Source organism: Rutilus rutilus, assembly GCF_951802725.1.
Source record: "Rutilus rutilus genome assembly, chromosome: 23".
NCBI lineage: Eukaryota > Metazoa > Chordata > Actinopteri > Cypriniformes > Leuciscidae > Rutilus > Rutilus rutilus.
The window spans coordinates 19085937-19107791 of NC_140233.1; the positions used below are offsets into that span (position 1 = coordinate 19085937).

The 21855-nt window shown below is 36.8% G+C and overlaps 1 protein-coding gene across 1 annotated transcript in view; it reads left to right on the top strand.

Moving 5' to 3' along the window:
• Positions 1–1311: 1311 nt before the first annotated feature.
• Positions 1312–21855, top strand: part of lamb1a (laminin, beta 1a) — a 36134-nt gene continuing 15590 nt past the window's right edge. Inside the window, exons 1-18 of the mRNA XM_084396665.1 lie at positions 1312–1453; positions 2194–2366; positions 3492–3630; positions 6477–6550; positions 8106–8294; positions 8384–8447; positions 8587–8789; positions 11362–11482; positions 12288–12476; positions 13571–13747; positions 13867–13979; positions 14931–15010; positions 15845–15980; positions 16063–16221; positions 16420–16547; positions 18768–18888; positions 18973–19180; positions 21424–21567. Coding sequence (XP_084252791.1) covers positions 1426–1453; positions 2194–2366; positions 3492–3630; positions 6477–6550; positions 8106–8294; positions 8384–8447; positions 8587–8789; positions 11362–11482; positions 12288–12476; positions 13571–13747; positions 13867–13979; positions 14931–15010; positions 15845–15980; positions 16063–16221; positions 16420–16547; positions 18768–18888; positions 18973–19180; positions 21424–21567 — 2446 coding nt within the window. The 5' untranslated portion in view covers positions 1312–1425. The remainder of the gene's footprint in view (positions 1454–2193; positions 2367–3491; positions 3631–6476; positions 6551–8105; positions 8295–8383; positions 8448–8586; positions 8790–11361; positions 11483–12287; positions 12477–13570; positions 13748–13866; positions 13980–14930; positions 15011–15844; positions 15981–16062; positions 16222–16419; positions 16548–18767; positions 18889–18972; positions 19181–21423; positions 21568–21855) is intronic.

Below are 21855 nucleotides of genomic sequence, written 5' to 3' on the forward strand. Positions count from 1 at the left end.
TTAGGAGTAACCTGTAGTCAGGTTAATTCAGATATATTAAATAGTTTTTTTTTGTTTTTTGTTTTTTTACTTGAATAAAACTAGTTAATTTAGGTGTTACAACCTGAAGTCATTTTTTTTTAGTTACCTGACTGAACGTGTTTTTTCTGGTGTAGGTCAGAAAGTCTGTTGAATGGATAAACTGTGTATTTCTGGTTTCCGAAGGATCAACATATATGTGTCACCTCACCTAATCTCTTCCTGAAGTTTACAAAGAGAAAACAAAGAAAAACGCTGTGAATTGGTTACAGGATGTTGGGTAAAATGAGCTTAAGGAATCAATTGTGCTTTGGAGAACATGCCTTCCATCTACATAACTGACCACTTTTTATTGCCTTAGGAATACACTGATAATCAAAAGCTCTGGGTTACTTCTTAATGTCTAAAATTACAGAGTATTGTTTTTCTCTGCCTTGTCATTTGGATTATTTCACTAATTTAGCTCAGCCGAGACAACAATTAGTTTTACATGAACCCTCCTGCTCTTTGACTCACCTTTAAACTGTCTAATTACTAAGGAATCCTCCCTTATTTAAGGCCATTTCACTAATCACTCCCATTTCACATGCCAGTTCATTTCAGCATATTATCATTGAAAGTAAGAATAGCTGTTAACATAATTGTTGTTAAGACTTTGTAATTGTTATTGTGAGATTGTGAGATCATTTTATAGGCTATTTTATTTTAATATTTTAATAATGCAACCACTGATAAGCGTTTTTATCTTTATCTTAACACTGACAAAAAGTACCATTGTGCTACCATGATTTTCTGGGACATGTACTATATTAATACCTTGAAGTACCATGCTAATACCGTAGTGCATGAATATAGCACATTATCATTGTTAAAACATGGCAAGCCACAGTACATTAAGGGAAATATCTTACATTTTGTTGGTACATAAAATATTGAAATACAAATGGAAAAATATTTGCCTATACGGCACAAAATATGACTATATTACTTTTTTTTTTTTTTTTTGTCACAAATCCGCACAATTCCGCCCGAGGGCAAATCTTTGCCGAGTCCATACCGTTTCAAATCTCACAAAAGGCACGTTTTCCTCAGTGTATGCAAATGCTTACAATCAGTGTTTGTCATTTGACGTGTACATACATCAGTCTACTTAGACTTACACTTATAGTACTCTTTTAATTCGTTTTATTCCTTTTTTTGTCCGATCATTGCTTACCTCAAGACCACCTTCATGAATGGGGGAGGGCGCGAGTTGACGCATGCGCAGAAGATTAGCGGCGGAGGAGAAAAAGTTTCTCGCAGTTCCAGCTGCAGTATAGCAGACATCAGCTCAGTCTGCATTGATCATCAGACTCAGTTCAAAACCAGGATTACGGCTCACACAGGCTGAAGAAAGAATCTAGAAACATGCTGTTACAGCTCGCAGCCCTTCTAAGTAAGTTTCATTTTAATTTGGTTGAGGCAAAGTCACATGAGGTTTTCCCAATTTTAACTGCTACAAAGCATGGGTTCTTTTTATATTTTTGCAATTTATTTACTTAAAGTAATTTTACTAAATATATGTATACACCTTTGCACGTTCACCTGTGATTTATTATTACACTTAAATTAACTTTTTTTTTTCCATTTAGGCTGCTTTTTAATTAATATACTTGTATAATTTAATTTAATTTAAACTAACTGCTATAAAAGTTGAATCATATTTAGATAGCATATAGTCCAATTTATATTTATGTGGATATGTGTCTGTGTATGCTTATATGAGTGTATGTTTGAATGTGTGTTCCAAAAGGGTTTTTTTTTGCAGAAGAACCATTTTGTGGTTCCTCAAATAACTTTTAAGTGAACCAGAACCATGTTTTTTCTTAGTATGAACAACATTTGAATAATCTGAAGAATAATTTCCAATATAAAGAATCTTTTTTGCAATGGCAAGATTCCCTGGATGTTAAAGGTTATTCATGGAACCATAAATGCCATAAAGATCCTTTATTTTTTCGTGTATGTATGTTAAAATGGCACATTTAGCAGCCTGGCTGATATGTTGGTCTATCATCACTCACTCTTTTGAGCTTTTCGAAAACTTAAAGGACCTTGAAAATACAAGCAAACAAAGTCCATATGATATTACGTTTCATTAGTACAAATGCATATAAAAGTTTTTCTTCCACAAAGTTCTAGGGGCATGGGCTCTTGCGGATGTGCCTGAGCTGGGAGATGTTTGCACAGAGGGGAGCTGTTATCCTGCCACAGGAGATCTTCTCATTGGAAGAGCTGACCAACTCTCGGCCACCTCAACATGCGGACTCCATAAACCTGAGCCCTTTTGTATCGTCAGTCATTTGCAGGTAACCATATGTGCTGCATCTCAAAACATTGACTTTGAATGATGAGCTAACATCATTCCAAAGTGGTGGAAATTATAAGGACTTAATTTTTCAGGTTGCAAAGATAAGCTTAATTTTATGTTAATGTCATGATGTCAATTGAAATATGTTCATTCGAAATGAAAACTGCACCCCTGTGGGCTCTACATTTGGCCTGATAATTATATTCCAATACCACAATTGAGGATTTATGTGTTTTATTTCTCCCAACACCCCTCGGGGCTTTTATCTGGAACATCTTCAGAAAGAGCTTTATTGCAGTCCTGTTATTTCATGTGGGTGTTTTTGGAACATGAAGTTATGTTTGTCTGTAGAGATTTGTTTCAGGACCTGTGACCTTTGAATGTCTAGACGACTTCCTTCTAGACAAAACGCCTTAAAATGTTTTACGTAGGTCAATTGAAAATGTTATGAGGGTCTTCAAAACTGCTACCTGCAGGTTTATAGAGGTTCATTGATGCTATGTTTGATTTATTATCACTCATGCTACAACATGCTTCTAAGTCTTGTCTCAAGACCAAACATTTGCTTTAAACCATTGTATCAGTTCTTATGATCACCAGTCTTCAGTTTACCTTCATCTCTTCACGTTTAATAATTTAAAGCTAGGTGGTGTCATCAAAGACAAACCTTTGCAGTGCAATATTTTGAATTGGAGCTCATGGCATGCATACAGTCATTAAAATGGTGGTGGTGATGTCATCCTTCCCTCGTGAGGTCAAATGGCGATTATGAGGTGGAAGTAGACAGGAACTCATTTTAATGTGCTGGCCACAATTACAACTCCATATATGTCCCAACTTCAAGCTAATTCCCGTCAAGAGAACTAAATTGCTTTAATAGGTTTTTAATGAAGAGAAAAATGTCCCAAAGCAACTCTTAACATCTGGAGAGCACATGAAACCAATGCTCTCTGTAGGTCATCAGACTTTGAAAAAGCTGCGTAATGTAAATCAGACCAAGTGGGTTGACTTGCTTTGGTATCTCGGAGACCTTTACAGACAGTCATTCATTTCATTTGGAGAACTTCTTGTGTCACAAGAATGCAATTGACATTATCTGGTTTTCCCACCCCCTCTATCACAGGAAGAGAAGAAGTGCTTTGTGTGCGATTCCAGGGAGACCTACGATGAGAGTATGCACCAAGTAACCAGTCACGGAATTGAAAATGTTGTGACTACGTTTGCTCCGAACCGCCTCAAGACTTGGTGGCAGTCGGAAAATGGTGAGTTGAGCTGTGACTCCAAACAAGACAATTGCTCATCTTTTTTCCTTTTCAATACCAATGTTCAGTACCATTTGAAGTGTTTGCTCAGTCAAGAGGGGCTTTCGCACCAGATAGTTCTAGGAACTAACCACCAGGGTGGTTCCCCGAGAACTAATGGTTCCCATAGGAACCTTTTCCCGTTGCATTTGCACTGCCAGTAGGAACTCTGAAGTGACTTAAGCCGCACTCGTTCTTGTGACTTTTATTTTGACAGCACGGGTGGTGGACATTTATTTTGAGAACGCCAGAGTCTGAGCAAACAAACAGTGCTTGCATTCTCCGTGTTCATTAGGTTATGATCTGACCAACAGTCCTGTCTAATACGTTATTAGATAGAACTATTATACATAAAAGTAGACAGTGTATGAAAAGTTATAAGTGTATGCCATGTGGTTGATATCCAGTGTTGCTAGCTGAGCAGAAATACATGATCATGTTTCGCTTGGTCCCTTCAAAGTTGCGTTGGATTTTCTCCTTAGCGTAAAGGTTAAGAGGCCCATCTATCACTGTTTTCCATGTTCGTAGAGTTAGTTTCTGGAGTAAATATATAGGCTATAATCTGTGTGTTTACATGGCTTTTTTTTTTAAATGGCGGGTGCTGGTGTTTCACGTGCTTTCGGCCAATCCGTGAACGCTAACGTCACGGATAGTTCCTATAGTGCTGGTTTAGACCCTACTCTGAAGTAGGAGCTAAATTAGTTCCTCCAAAAGAGTTCCTAGAACTAAAATTGTTCCTAGTTCCTGCGGTGCGAACACGCCGACGTCCAGGTACTTCCACCAATAGTTGTAGGAACTATGAAAAGGTTCCTCCGGTGCAAAAGCCCTTAAAGTATGAAAGACTGCACTATCCATATAGTTCTCATGGGAACATAGGAAGGCAGTGAAACACTTATTATAGGGAACTCTCTCTCATTAGTGTGTCCGTTAGTTCCCCTATAATCAGACCAATAGAGGCACTAACAACTTCAAAGCACTTGTGTAATTGCTGACCAGTTAAGGTGATGACCCGTCTTTAAAGTGTGGAATGACAACTCTTTTTCCCTTGGGAAAGAGTTTTCTTCCTGCTGATAGTGTTGAAATAACATTTAACTCAAAAATGTTGTACTGATTTGAAACAGCATGAGATAAATGTCACATTTTTAAAAAAAAATTATCATAAAATATCATTTAATCTTATAATGTACTAATATATAATTGTATATATATATATATATATATATATATATATATATGTATATAAAAAACATAAAAAAGGAAAAACATAAAGAAAGGAAATATCTTAGAGAGGACAGACACTCAATAAGTCTCTTAAAGGTGCAGTGTGTGATTTTTAGCGACATTAGTGGTGAGGTTGCGAATCGTAACCAACAGAACGGTTGCCGACAGGAAAAGATGTCGTCGTCGTCTGAGACAGCAGAGAATAGCCAGTTAAGCAATGAGGTTTCTTTATAAAGATGAAGTAAGAAATTAGGTTTACTTAAAGGAATTGTTCACCCAAAAATGAAAATTAGCCCATGATTTACTCACCCTGAAGCCATATATATATATATATATATATATATATATATATATATATATATATATATATATATATATATACACAAATACAAATATAGAAATAAATTGTAAATAATTATTAAGACACTCACACTGAAACACTGATTAAATATACTATTCATGGTGTAAGGAAAATGTTTTTAGTTGATGGTTACAACACATATACACACACAAAAACAGTTTTCAAAATCATATTCAACATGAATACATTGGGTAAATTTTTTAGATCTTTTACACATAATACGCATGCGCATGACGTCACCATTTTCACAGATTAGTGTCTTTGTAGTTTACACTGAGACTATAATGGTAGCCTATCATTTTCAAAAACCTGCACTTTGAAACCCATTTTCAAAAGTTTGCATTTTTAGGCCCCCGAATTGTTGTTGTGTAAATGAAAGGCCAAAACGCATAAAAAGTTTTCCATTATTAGTTGAAAACAATGTTGTGTAAACAGCCCCTAAGACAAGTATATTTTACCTGGGAACGCTCCCATTATTCTATGCCCAATGAAGCCACTGAGTTACGAAACATCTTTAGCCAAAAGGAGAAGGTTCCGCTGTTTCAAGCTGTTAGAATGTACAGTTTCTACAAGCCATATGTTCCTCAATTACATGAACAGACAGAGGAAATGGAAATCCAGAGATTTACTGGTTATTACTGGTCAGTGGAGGAGTGTGAAATGTAGCGGGACAGGAAACAAGGGACCATGAATGCAACCAGAGAAGCCTGTGAATGCATGGTTTAGGAGAGAGTATGTAGGAGGACAGAGAAATACTTACCCATGAGAGATACAGCTGCCAACTGGACCAAAGGCCTGGGAATACCGGGGGGGAAACTACTATTTAATTAAAGATATGACTCTGCAGTGTGAGAGAAAAGAAACATTTTGACCAGGTTTAGAGTGGATATACTGTAAATCTGAGTATTGTCTGCGTAAAATTGATAATTAAGCCTGAGTGAACTTAAGAGCAATCCAAAAGGAAATATGCTATGATAAATGCTAAAAAGTAAGGGGCCTATAATTGAACCCTGAGGGACACCAGCAGGGACAGAGCAAATCTCACACCTGAAACCACTTTAAAACCTGGAAAGAATGGAAATGTTCTTCATGGAACCATAGAGGCCAAATAAAGAAGTTTTTAGAGTGATATCTGGCAGTTAACAAATGGAAGTGCATTAATAATTGTGGAGAAATACAACCCTTTGACTGGACTCTTTCTTGATGTCTTTTTCCTCTTTCCCAGGCCTGGAGAACGTCACAATCCAGTTGAACCTTGAGGCAGAGTTCCACTTCACCCACCTCATCATGACCTTTAAAGTAAGTGCTTAGGGGACGCAGGCAGTTGGTGATGTCCGTTTAGGGGGAAGGTGTCGCCACTGCCCCGGGCTGAGGTGAGATTTGAGGTCGTTAAGGGAGAATGTGGGAAGGTAAGGGGGGTTGATGTGGATTTTGCTGGCAGGAGGGGAAGTGTTGCTCAGTGTGTGGGAGCCGTGGGAGGTCTGGGATAAACCCAGCTGCGCAGCCGACTGAGACCGATGGAATGCTTCAGCTAAAGATTACATTTCGGCATGATCTCACTTCAGCAATACAGTTAAAAGATATCAGAGAGCACAGATTAAACTGGCTTCAAGAGAACAATAGTGTTCATGTGATGTTCATTGCAAAGATTGTTGTGAAATGGCTCTGAAAAAGACACAAGTCACTGTTTTTTTTTATATAATATAAAATAATATCATACATCATATCATATCATAATATCCAATTCCATGTTTCTAACAGTACAATGTCTTGCCTTTTAACATTTAAATCTTAAAAAATCAAACCAAAAACAACAAATAAACAGCAAATTATTACAAATTATTAAACTACTGATGATATCAGGGTTATTATTGTTAACTAAAACCATAAAATATGTTTTGTTACTTAAAATAAGTGTTAAATAATAAAATTAAATATAAAAAAACATATTTGTTTTACACCTTTTATACACACTTGTTTTAGTTCATCTTATTTTGGTTTAGTTTTACTTGAAGTACCAAAATAACTTATAAATAATATAAATAACCTAATAACTAATAAAAAATAACAAACACATGGCAAAATGACTAAAACTTGAACAAAAAAATTAAATTAGATTATAATCTAATTCAAAACATTAACAAAACATAAAATAGTATATCAGTCATTATAAAACAACACTGGGTAATATATCACTACCATATTGGTCAATATTATTTTTCTGGTTAATTTAATGGCACTTAAATTTAATCCTTATCCAATTTAAAAATAAGTATCCATTTTTAAATGATGCATTGTAATGAGATGCCTAAATTACTTATTTTAACTTGACTGTAATTTTTAATGTCATCCATTTATTAGTTATTGGGCATACCATGAATTTAATTATCAGCTTATTGTATAGGTCAGAATTTTTATATCAATGATTCCTTAAAAAAAACTATTATAATAAATGTCACGTGTTGGCAAGATTTAGTGGGATGGAAAGTTCAAAGGTGCACTTTAATACACTGTAATGTTCATGCTAATCAAATACAAAGTAGTTACAAAATGGGTAACAATTTTAAGGTGACGTAGTTACATGTTGCATGGACTTACTATAGTAATACCTAATAAATTATGCATAATTACAATCAACTAACCATAACCTTAACCCTAAGTACATGTCGTTAATTAATATTACTCAGTACTAATTTGTGTAAATACCCTGTAACAGCTTCACCTTAAAATAGTGTAACCAAAAAATAAGTATAGATATTATGTAAGGATCAATCCTGATGATACGGGATATCATCAATATTGGAAGTATTGATCCCAAGCTTGCAATGTCCTATTGTGCTCTCTCTCTCTATAGACATTTCGACCGGCTGCCATGGTGATCGAGCGTTCTTCGGACTTTGGCAAGACTTGGCAAGTGTACCGTTACTTTGCTTATGACTGCGAATCCTCCTTCCCCTTCGTCTCTCCAGGACCCATGGCCAAAGTAGATGATGTTATCTGCGATTCTCGCTACTCTGACATTGAACCCTCAACTGAGGGCGAGGTGAGCGTCTGGAAAATTACTGCACTTCTGGTGAATACTTCCTTAAATACTGGATTTTTCATTGACTCTTGTTCCTTTTGGTTCTGAAGGTCATTTTTAGGGTTTTGGATCCAGTCTTCAGGATTGATGATCCCTACAGCCCCAGAATCCAAAGTAAGGACACAAACGAAACACAAGCTGTGACCTTTTCTTAAAAAAACATACATCTTTGTCGTTAAGTGGCCTAACAGACCAACCAAATGGTTGTATTTCTAACTTCTTGCTTTCTATAATTTACGTTTCCCTTCTATAGACATGTTAAAGATCACTAATCTGAGAGTGAAGTTCACTAGGCTGCACACTCTCGGGGACAACCTTCTGGACTCGCGTATAGAGATCAAGGAGAAGTACTACTACTCAATCTACGACATGGTGGTCAGAGGAAACTGTTTTTGCTATGGACACGCATCTGAATGCGCCCCCGTCGATGGAGCTGAAGAGGCCATGGAGGGCATGGTATGTAGTTTTATCAAGCCATGCCATGCAAAAGCCATTTGTTATTGTAATTTAAAGCACCCCTATTATGCTATTTTAAAGGCTCCTAGTTTTGTTTTAAAGGTCTCCTACAATAGGTTTACATACACCCAAGGTCAAAAACAATTTAATTTTCTCATAATATACATTGTAGCATCAACTCTTTTCTCAAGAGTGTCTGAAACAGTTCAATAAAGGATTCTGTCTCTCTAAACCCCTTCTTTCTGAGAGCTTACTCTGCTTTAATTGGTTAGATGGCCCAGTCTGTTGTGATTGGTCTACTCTACTTTAATTGGTCAGATGGCCCAGTCTGTTGTGATTGGTCTACTCTACTTTAATTGGTCAGATGGCCCAGTCTGTTGTGATTGGTCTACTCTGCTTTAATTGGTCAGATGGCCCAGTCTGTTGTGATTGGTCTACTCTGCTCTGATTGGTCAGATGGCCCAGTCTGTTGTGATTGGTCTACTCTGCTTTAATTGGTCAGATGGCCCAGTCTGTTGTGATTGGTCTACTCTTCTTTAATTGGTCAGATGGCCCAGTCTGTTGTGATTGGTCTACTCTACTTTAATTGGTCAGATGGCCCAGTCTGTTGTGATTGGTCTACTCTGCTTTAATTGGTCAGATGGCCCAGTCTGTTGTGATTGGTCTACTCTGCTCTGATTGGTCAGATGGCCCATTCTGTTGTGATTGGTCTACTCTGCTTTGATTGGTCAGATGGCCCAGTCTGTTGTGATTGATTTACTCTGCTCTGATTGGTCAGATGGCCCAGTCTGTTGTGATTGGTCTACTCTGCTCTGATTGGTCAGATGGCCCATTCTGTTGTGATTGGTCTACTCTGCTTTGATTGGTCAGATGGCCCAGTCTGTTGTGATTGGTCTACTCTGCGTTGATTGGTCAGATGGCCCAGTCTGTTGTGATTGGTCTACTCTGCTTTGATTGGTCAGATGGCCCAGTCTGTTGTGATTGGTCTACTCGGCTTTGATTGGTCAGATGGCCCAGTCTGTTGTGATTGATTTGCTCTGCTCTGATTGGTCAGATGGCCCAGTCTGTTGTGATTGGTCTACTCTGCTCTGATTGGTCAGATGGCTCTTACAGAGTGTGTCTGAAAAGAAACACTCATTACCATATCTGAATTTCAGCTCTGGATCTTCCTCAGCGCTTGATACACAGTGATACAAACAGTAACAATGGTGTCGGTTTTGTCATATAAATTTGAGCTCAAATCCTTATCTTTTGGAAGTGCATGGAAACAGCATCTTCTCGACATGACAACATGAACCAAACTCTTCAAGTCTCAGCTACAGCTCCAGTGTTTGAGGGTCAAAGTACATGTTGTTCGTGGGCAGCCAATGAAGACCATAGACTGACATTATACAAATTTGTTTCAAACCTACTCAAGTTTTTTTTTGCAAAACTTTTACATTCACAAACAGCTATATTACACATTACATGAAAGGTAATATCCTAAAAGCACAATAGGGGCACGTTAAGTAAGTTATTAGTATTTTTTATTTTTTATTGTTCACTATTATTATTTTTAGATTGAATTATATTTATATAGTGCAATATTTAGATTACTTATTGTTATATTTCATTTATACTAATTGTGTTTTTGACTATTTTCAATGTACAAATTTAAAAGGAACTAGTTTTTGATTTATGCCAAATGTAAATGCAGCAGACATTTTTGGGGCTTTTTTAACCTCTGGTTTGAATAAAACATCTCGCACACATTTGTCACGGAAAGAAAGCTTTTGAACTTCCATCACAGTCTGCTGCTAATTCAGTCTGGATCTGTTTCACATTAGTATGAAAGTATGTGGACCGCCTCATGGTTTCATTATTGAATAGTTTACAGTGCAAATAATCATGTGGCAGAGAAAATGCACGCAGAGGGTCTTGTCAAGTGTCTTGTTTACAAACCTTTTTTGGATTTGTTTCATTTATGTTTGTAGTATGTGTTTTTGGGGTATTATAGCAAGGATTTTTAGAGACAAAAACTAAATACACCAAAGGAACAAGGTTCCTGTTTAGTCTGCTGTCTCCTCTGTTTGCAATCTGTCTGAAATGCGTCTCAGTCTGTAGCTGCCCTTACGAAAGTGATGAACTGAAAATACATCAAGATCTCAATCTCAGGACATTTTTTTTTGCATTGAAGTGACCCTAGATTTTCTCCCGGTACGGAGATATAACAGTTATATGAAAACTCACATAGACTGTGTCTAGATCTGCGTATGTTCCAGAGCTGGAGTTTGTTTAATATAGACCAGATGCATCCAGTATAAACATCTCCTGTTGCCATCTGGTTTAGGGACGGATTTGTATGTTCTGAGCAACTGCATCTTTTATCTAAGTTTTTATTGTAAGAAGAAGCTTTTCTCAAAACATTTCAGGGTCTGAGTTAGAAGTTGGCTCTCTCCAAATTTTCATCTTCCCTTCTGTTTATATATTTTTTGGTGCTTTTAAACATCCAATTCCAAATAGAATCAGTTTGATTAGAATTATCTGAGTGTTTTGTTATTGGTTATCATTATTATGTCTGCTTTTGCCGTAGGTCCATGGCCATTGTATGTGTAATCATAACACCATGGGTCTGAACTGTGAGCGCTGTCAGGACTTTTACCATGACCTGCCTTGGAGGCCCGCCGAGGGACGTAACACCAACGCCTGTAAAAGTATGATGTTATGCTACATTATATCATGGGCCAATGAAATCGTGCAAATTTTTTGTCACGATCTATTAATTTCTCTAAAAATAACTTTCTATGACACAACAAGGTTAGTTCAGGTTATACAATGTAATGAGGTTTAAACCCAAAAACTTAATATTAATGAGTTATCAATGAAATATATATTATTGTTACTGCATCTAAACATCGTTATCATAATTATTTGTTATATCATTGTTTTTACATGACAGTTTCTAAACAACGTTGATGTTCTTTTTGTTGTGCCATTGTTACTGCATTATCATTTCTTAGTACTGTAAAAAATCTTAAGATCTTAACATGTTCTGTGAGATAATTATAACTCCTTAAAACCACAGTCGGAAATTACTTCAAAATTTAGTTTTGCAACAAACATTGTTGTAGTTCTCTGTTGTTTAAAAGCTATATTGCAGTAAAATTTGTACAACAATGTTGCAGTTCTTTGTTGCAAATATTTTACTGCATTATAGTTTTTAAACAACATTGTTGGAGTTTTTTGTTGCACAAATTTTACTGCATTATAGTTTTTAAACAACGTTGTAGTTTGTTGTACAAATTTTACTGCATTATAGTTTTTAAACAACGTTGTTGTAGTTCTTTTTGGCCCAAGTTTGACTGAATTATAGCTTTTAAACAGTATTGTAGTTCTTTGTTGTACAAATTTTACTGCATTATAGTTTTTAAACAGCATTGTAGTTTTTTGCACAATTGTTACTCTGCTATCTACCATTATCTGCATTATCTCACTAACATTTTCTTGCTTCTTTTACAGAGTGTAACTGCAATCATCACTCTGATTCCTGTCATTTCGACATGGCCGTGTTTCAGGCCTCGGGTAACGTGAGCGGTGGTGTGTGCGACGGCTGCGAGCACAACACCATGGGTCACAAGTGCGAGCAGTGCAAGCCATTCTTCTACCAACATCCGGAGAAAGACATCCGCGACCCCAACATCTGCGAGCGTACGTGTCCCCTCTCATTTCCTCTCCTGTCATATCCTCTGAGCTCCCCCCCCCCATTCATACAACTACTTCTCCTCTACCTGTCTGGTCTAGTTTGTGATGTGATTCTGGTCCAGCTGTTTCTTTGTTTATCTCTGCTTGTGGAGATTTGGGGAGTAGAAACACCTGGGCTTTGAAGTAGTCCATCACCACATAGCTCCACCTTTTTTCAAAGCACACGGGTCTAAGGTTTCACATTCCTCTTTTGTTGTGGTGACTGAGGTTTTTAGTTTGAACCCTTTGACCACAAAGCAGAAATGCGGTGTCAAAAATAATTTTTTTGCATAAATTATCATTGTTTAATGCATTATGACCAAACATGAATTAACAAAAATACACAACCCGTCAAAAGTTTGGAATACTTTGTAGATTTTTTTTATGTTTTTTAAAAGAAGTCTCTTTTTGCTCATCAAAGCTGCATTTATTTGATCAAAAATACAGTAAAAACAGTTATATTGTGAAATTTTAATACTGTTTGAAATTACTGTTTGTGAAATAACTGTTTTCTATTTGAATATATTGTAAAACTCAATATATTCAGTGTGACATGAAAGGAATAATTCTAATATACTGATTTGCTGCTCAAATATTATCAATTATTATTGGTGCTCTATTATTATAAATGGTTTTTATTATTATCCATGTTAAATTTGTTATGGAAACCGTAATACATTTTTTTCAGGATTCTTTGAATTGAAAGTAAGAAAAAAACAGCATTTATTTGAAACAGATCTTTTGTAACATTATAAATGTCTTTACTGACTTAAAATGGTTCATTGTCTGTTAATGCATTAATGTTAACAAACTACATTTTATTGTTAAGTGTTATCAATTGATTGTTGTGCTGATGGGGAACTTTATAATAGACAGTTTTACTGAAATTACTTTTGAAAAACTGTACTATTATATATAATGAGATGATACAGATAATTTTAATTTTCTTGTGCCTGCATTGATATACCATAAGATCTAGCATGGCTTCGTTTGTTAGTTTTCCCAGCTGTCTACAGTTCCTCCCATTGTCTTTAAGTATGCTGTCTGAATTTCTTTTCCAGCCTGTAACTGTGACCCGGTCGGCTCTCTGAACGGCGGAGTTTGTGATCCGTTGACAGACGTGTCTCTCGGGCTGATTTCGGGTCAGTGCCGCTGTAAGCCTAATGTGGAAGGAGAGCGCTGTGACCAGTGCAAACAGGGCCATTACGGACTCAGCGACGACCCTCTGGGATGCCAGCGTAAGTCGATGCCTCACACAATAAAGCGACTAATCAGTCTAAATCCAAATCATTTGTCAATGTGAAAATAAGGTCTTCACGACTGTAAAGAAAGCTATTCTTGTGTTGTTGTTACCCAGAATGCACGTGCAATGCTTTGGGAACAGTTCCAGGTGGAAGCCCATGCGATACGGACTCAGGAAACTGCTATTGTAAACGTCTGGTTACCGGAAGGAATTGTGACCAGTGTCTGGTAGGTGTTCTGCTTATTTATGAGTCAATTCATATGTCTATAAAACTGTAAATAATTTTATTTTAAAAACGTAATATTTTACTTTTATGTTAAGTTAAGTAATGTGACACTTGTAATAAAGCAATAAGCACCAAGAAGCCCTGACTTACAGTGAACAGATAATTATTGTTAGGCATGACTCGGAGCAGCTTCACAGGGCTTATTGCTTTAAAGTATAAAAATAATTACTTCAATATTTGGATGTAGTGGTGCAGTAATACTGATGTAATGAGGTCACAGGTGTATGTTTGTTGAGTAATTTACTACGGCTTTGAATACGGCTTAAACAATCTGAATCAAGGACCGGAACTACCCGTATACAAAAGTTTGTGCCAGTGCTTGGATTTGATTGGCTGGTCATTCATTATAATAGCACTTTTGCTCATGTAATATTGCTTGCAGTATTAAGGTGCAGTAAGCTATTTCAGAAAAATGCTGTTGAAACTGGATCAGACCAAGCACCAAAACTCACTTGTAGCCAACCAGCAGTAAGGGGCGTGTCAACTTATGCGGGGGGAGGGGCCTGTGCTGCATAAGCATGTTCATGAATTTGGGGGCGGAGCTATCAAGATAGGGGTGTGATCCTTTTGGGTAGGGACGTTTATATTTGTTATTATATTTATACTTTAAATTTGTTTTGGTGATTTCAAATATCAACAGTGGTTCTCAGAAAATGCTTACTGCACCTTTAATTTATTTTATTAAATTATTAAATTTGCATTAAATATATATATATATAACATTTTTTTTTTTACAGATTTCCATCATTTTGTTGTGCAAAAATGTGATCTCTTGCCTAGTTTAAGAACTGCTGCTTACATTTTGCTTCTTGTGAGGTCTGTCTGTTGAAATGGTCTTTTAACAAGTCTCTCTCTCTCTCTCTCTCTCTCTCTCTCTCTCTCTCTCTCTCAGCCTCAGCACTGGGGTCTCAGTAACGATATGGATGGCTGCAGACCATGTGACTGTGATCATGGTGGTGCAATCAACAACCAGTGAGTAAAACTACTCCTGTATGAAGTTCTACTTTCTGCCTTTACTGTCTTAAATACGACTGGTTATTGATTGGATTATGTAGTTAGCGTTACTTTTAAATTGTTCTTAACTAAATGCTTTTTGGGAAATGTTTTTTTAAACGTATTTTTGGGCATATTTTACTACTCTGCAAACTTTGCAGCTCAGACTGAAATTATTATATTTTTTCAGAACTTATTTAGCATGTCCAGGAAGTGTGTCGTAATGTGGTGTTTATTTTATTTTAATAAATTTCTTGGTTACACAGTTCTGTATTGTCATATTCAGTTGAATGTTCATATTGATTGTGAATAAATGAATTTACTTTACAAGTAATTCTGGGACTTTCCATACTTTTTTTGACGTGAAAGGACGTGAGAGGTCTTAAATTACATTCATAATGGTCTTTAAAAGGCCTTAAAACGTCTTAAATTTACCTTGTCGAAAACTGCAGAAACCACTCACATATTCTTCAGAAAAACTTACTTTCTACTCCTTCTGCACTGTCCTTCTAACAAGTTGTATCAGCCTGTTGAGAAACTACTGGCATGAGGCCTGAAAAAGCAATGAAAAAGAATGTTTCTTAGTCCCAGATTAAGCCCTGAACTGGCAATATCGTCCAATAAGAAAACTCCATTTACATAAATTACAAAGGCAGGCTTTAACCGCAGTCCAACAATCAGTTGGGTGCCATTCCTCACAGGTTTTGTATCTTGACTGTGTGTGTGTGTCAGCGTGGAATATTTCCTCCTGAGCTATTTTTCTCAAGACCATTCAGACGAACCATCTAAACCTCTTAACCTCTCATTTCCCAGTTGTTCTCCTGAAACGGGCCAGTGTCAGTGTCGCGAGCACATGTTTGGCAGGCGCTGCGACCAGGTGGAATCTGGTTTTTACTTCATCGCTCTGGACCACTACACTTATGAAGCAGAGGACGCCAAATTTGGACCAGTAGGTGTCTTCATTATTCCCATTTATCAAAGTCCTCGTTTTACCCAATGGTTGACCCAATTATCTCTCCGTCTCTCTGCAGGGTGTGACCGTTGTCCCGAGAACACACCCTCAGGACAGATCCCCTACTTGGACTGGCATTGGTTTTGTGAATGTTCCTGAAGGTGCCTATCTTGAATTCAGCATTGACAACATTCCCCACTCTATGGAGTATGACATCATCATCCGATATGAACCTCAGGTGACTTCCTCTACTAATCTTCAAGAGTCAAATGTCAATACGAGTATTATCCAGTGTAATTCATATGACGCAATTGTAGTTCTGACTGAAGTCAGCTGGGACATGTTTCATCAGTCCTCTCTTGAGTTCAAGGGTAAGCAGGCATCTTCAGCAGGCATACATCATTACATCATCTTTTTGCCCTTTCATGGTCTGTAGCTGCCAGAGCAGTGGGAAGAAGTGTTGATGACTGTCATCAGGCCTCGCGTCATTACCGCCGACAGCCGCTGTGCCAACACAATGCCCGATGATGACAATCAGATGGTGTCTCTGCATCCTGGATCCAGGTATGTGCTACGCTTGAAATCACGTACTGTCTGAGTAGGTTCACTTGAGTTGAGTTTACTTTGCGTTAAAAAAGTACATTCTATATAGTATGAATTTGGAGAGTATGAATGAAATTCATGTGACCTACGGCGTTCAGTTGCGTCGCTTCACTTCCATTCACAAATCCTGTCCCGTGGCCTCATGGGATAGTAAAGTGTCCATGGAATGTGCACTTCCGAATCTCGACAGAAGTAGTAGGTGCAAGGCTGATGCAAAGGCTGCAGGGTTATTATGGTTAACTTCTACTAAAATGATTAAAAACACTTTTGGTAATTGTAATAAAGCCAAAATAAAATAAATATATTAGATGAAAAACTTAGAAATGTTGCTTTGACAGCTAACTGAAATAAGTTTAAGCTCAAGTACTAAAATTACTAACTGATAATAAACAGAAACTAAACCTGAATTAAAACTGAAAAAAATAAATAAAAAACATATTCAGCCTAAATAGTAATATTAACAAAAAAACAAAAAAAAATACAAATTGACAACTGAAAATATAAAATAAAAGCTTTTTAAAAATACACATTAAAAACTATACTAGTATATAAACAATAATAAAATAACACTGAAAGGATGTTGCTAATGGTAATGAGCAACATTATGCTTATTTTGACCAAATTTTAAGGCAGCATCTCATGTTGTCACGGGTGGTTGCAGGAAGGCAGACGGAGACTAAGATCAGAGGTGTCAAAAGTATTCACATTCATTACTCAAGTAGAAGTATAGATACTAGGGTTTAAAAAGACTTCTGTAGAAGTTGAAGTATCAACTCAAGCTTTTCAAGTAAAAGTATAAAAGTACTTGTTTCAAAACTACTTAAAGTATAAAAGTAAAAGTAATGTAATGAAAAAAATGCAATTAATGCTCTCTCTCTCTCTCTCTCTCTCTAAATCAATATTTGACGCGATTTGCCCCGATTTCTCCCTCGCTTACCGCATCTAGGTTTCCTTCGGAGGAGTTTTGGCGCTTCGCACAACCAAATGTGACTACAGCCTCTCACAAGTTAGAAAGAAAACAACGCCTATCAGTTTAGCGATGTGTATTCAGGAGGCGGGACTCAGATCTAAACCGTTTGTGTAATTGGCCCATTTTTTTTTTAACGACGACAAGCCGGAATGAAAACAAGCCGAAATTAAATAGGAGTAACGAGGCTATTTTTAAAATGTAAGGAGTAGAAAGTACAGATAATTGCGTGAAAATGTAAGGAGTAGAAGTAAAAAGTCGTCTGAAAAATAATTACTCCAGTAAAGTATAGATACCCCAAATTTCTACTTAAGTAAGGTAACGAAGTATTTGTACTACGTTACTTGACACCTCTGACTAAGATTACAGTTCCAACACAAAGTTTTAATGATAACAGGCAGAGCAACATACACTATAAACGTAAATGTGAAGAACTTAAGTAGTGACTTAAACAAGATTATTAATCAAACACAGCTGAACTCAACTAACTAATAATGACAGTGACCATAGCAACTAGGAAGTGCGGGAATACAAACAAAGAAAAACAGGAACTTAGGAAAAACAAACTAAAAGTCCATGAACTGAGCTAAACTGAACATAAATGTGACGCATGTATCCTTTACATAGAATGCAATCCCAGAATGCATTGCCACAAATACATATAAATGTTGATTATAGATATATTTATTTCATACAAAACCTAATAATAAATAGAACAAAAAATAGTTACATCTAATTAAAACTCAAGATTTATGTGCTATAATTTTTTGTGCTTAAGTATCACGCTGTTAGCTTAGCAACATGCTAATGTAAAAGTCCCTTGAAATCAATTGTGAGCTGAGTCTGTTTGTTTAACACAGAGTTCCTTGCCTATATAGAACATTCCAAATCAGTCATTATGAGGTGTCACTTCAGTTAGGGTGCTGCTTGAAGGTGCAATCACATTGGAGAAATTTAGGCAAAAAATGTTTTATTGTCTGTTGTCAAGTGCAGTGTATGTAGTGCAGCTCACACAGAAGTCACTTTCAAACCAAACACATTCACATGACCAACTTCTGCGAAATCTGCATGGGGAAATCTTTTGAAATGACTTGCTTTTAAACATGATAATATGCCGAACAATGTTAACTGTAAATAGAAGGCAGCTCACTAGGTTTTGGAAGCCAATGTCTTTGAGTGTTGAGAAATTGAATTCTCTTGGTTTTACCCATCAGGTATGTGGTGCTGCCCAGGCCTGTGTGTTTTGAAGAGGGCTTGAACTACACCGTGCGCTTGAGTCTGTCTCTATACTCGGCTCTCAGCGATATGCAGTCGCCATACACGCTCATCGACTCGGTAAGCTTTACCCTCAAAACTGACAGTCTCAATTGCATTGGAATCCTCAAATGCTGATCGTTCAATTTCGATCCTTGCCCTCAGATCGTCCTCATGCCACACTGCAAAAACTTGGATATTTTCTCTGGCTCTGGATCAGAGGCTGGGGACTTGGTGACCAACAGCGCCTGGGAAACCTTCCAGCGTTACCGCTGTTTGGAGAACAGCCAAGCTGTGGTGAAAACCCCCATGACCGACATCTGCAGAAATTACATCTTCAGCGTGTCGGCTCTTCTGCACCAGGGAGTTAAAGGTACACAATCTACACAAATTCAGATGATTAGTTATGTTTGCTAAGAATTTCCCTCAGAAAATAAAAAAAATCTAGTTCTACACTATAAAAAAGTCGCTGCCTTGAACATTTAAGTTGATTGTACTTAAAAATGTAAGTAATTTCAACTTAAATGACATAAAACTGACTTGAAATGAGTTGAATCTTGTATAATCAAATGTGGCATTTCGACTTGATCTGTTGTTTAAAGTGCACACACGTACAGATGCTCACTCTGTCATCATCGCATGAGATTGGCTCCATTCTCTAACCACACAAGCATCCCCTTTTCCCTTTATGATAGACGTGCCAGTCTTCATTCTGTCATCATTCATTCAGCTTTCATTTTCCTCCGTCAGCAGAGGTGCTTTCCTGCCTCATGTCAGAGCTTGTAAAGGGGCCTCAGGCATAATTATACTGCCTTGCATGCTTCCTGTCTGAGACTTTACAATTTCATCGACTGTCAGGGCAAGAAGAAAAGCAAAAGACATGGCATAAATCAGAACAAAAGCTTTGCTGACTATAAATATCGGTGTGAAAACGTTCACCTCCACATGACAAAATCAAACATATCAAAACACAGTACTTCTAGAAAAATGTGTTCGTCATACTTTAAGATGCTTTGAAACTGTAACTTGTCAAGCTTCATGCGATACTTAATGTAAAAACTACTGTCAAACTCCTTTCTAGGAAAAGTAAGCTACAGTTCAAGGCTACACTTTAATAAATAGATACATTGAAGCTATTTAAAGAGACAATCTTTTTAAATATATAACCGATCTGATGATAAATCTGATGATATCATTTAATCAGAGCAGTATATTACACAGAATGTCAAATTAATGGTCGTTTTTGAATAAACAGTATCAAGTATGGCGACTACATTACATTAAACTTGAATAGACAAATTTACACCAATTGTAACAAATAAAACTGTTTTACTATTGTATCTGATTTATTTATTTAGCAGGAAAAATGGTGTTAGATCAATTATTTCAGATTTTTTAATATCATAGAATATAGAACATAGAATAAATAAATAAAAATGAAAAGGAAAACTAATTTATTTTTAAACCTAGATGTTTAATTGTGGTTTAGTTTTTGTACCAATTACCAAACATGGCAAAAATGTAAAAAAAAATCAGTAATGTTGTTTTTTCTGAAAAAATAAAAAAGCCATTTTAGAGCAAATACATAAATCTAGAGATATATTGCATATCATCAAAAAAATCATAAAACTGAGTTTTTTTATTTTATATCGTCTGACATTCTAGAAGGCGTTTGTGCCTTAATTTGCCGGACTGTAAAGCTCCACTTGGCATAAAAGCCATCGACTTTGCATCTTCTGGCACTACAAGTGCAGCTTGTTACTAGAAAAGCTACACTATTTTTTAAGCAAAACTACTGTCACGCTAATATGAAAAAGTGGTTACATTTGTGGTGTTGCTACTTTTCTCCTCAGTTTCTCATTATTACTGCTTTAGCAATCCTCTAGTACTGAAGCTTGGTTTAAAGAACTAGAAAAAAATGGCCTGCACCAATGACTTCTCAAAGAGTCCCCTGGATTTTTCAAGTCTTTCATGGTGTCATGACATGCCAAGTCACTAAACAAGCATTTTTATGCAGGCTATTTTAACTCAGAGCCTCTGAGGTGTCGAGTTTAACTTCGGTCGCCATGATTTTGCCAAGTAAGACATGTTCCTGGATCAACATATTTTGTTAATCCTGGAACAACATTCCTGTCCGAAAATGTAGTCCTAACCCTATCCCTACCCCTACCCATAGCTTATCTCTAAAATCAGAGGGAAATGATAGGTGAATAACAATGATGTAGAAGCACCTAACCCTGGTTGTAAGCCTTTACTTGACTGTAAACCTATCCCTCATATTTGATTGGTTGATTGGAATGTTGTTCCTGGATCCAAGGATGTTGATCCCTGAACATGTTCTACTTTGTAAACCCATGTTCACCTTTAACTTTGGTGAATTATCTCAGTGTGATTTATGAGGTGTGCACATCCACCAGAGAGAATGGATAACAAAACTAATATCCAATTAAGAAAAAATGCTTAAATATCAGAAAAAAATGATTGGTCGCTCTCAAAAATGCAGAGAAAATATGGATAACTCAGTGAAAAAGAAAATTTATTAGAAAGACAATGCTCAAACAGATCAATTCAATTCTGTCAATATTGCTAATATTGAATATGTTTCTCTTCTCTCAGCCTGCCAGTGTGACCCGCAGGGCTCTCTCAGCACTGTTTGTGACCCCAGTGGTGGGCAGTGCCAGTGTCGCCCCAACGTGGTTGGCAGGAACTGCGACAAGTGCGCCCCGTCTACCTTCCTTTTTGGGCCGCAAGGCTGCAGGCGTAAGTACAACTTGCCAGTGGACTCTTTTCATATTTATGGGGTTTGTCATAGTTGGGTAAACTACTACAGTGGGGAACGGAAACTGCAACAAATATATTTTTTGCGTTCCTATTTTCCTATTTTTCTCATTCGTCTCATTCGCTCTGGCTTGAATATTACTTGTATTAAGCATCATTTTAGTAATTCCCACAGGTTTCGCGCTCACAGCATAAGCACGCGCACCACTGATCTATATAAGTGACTGTGGCGCTCTCATAAATTGTCTCTCAAACAGCTCGCGAGTACCA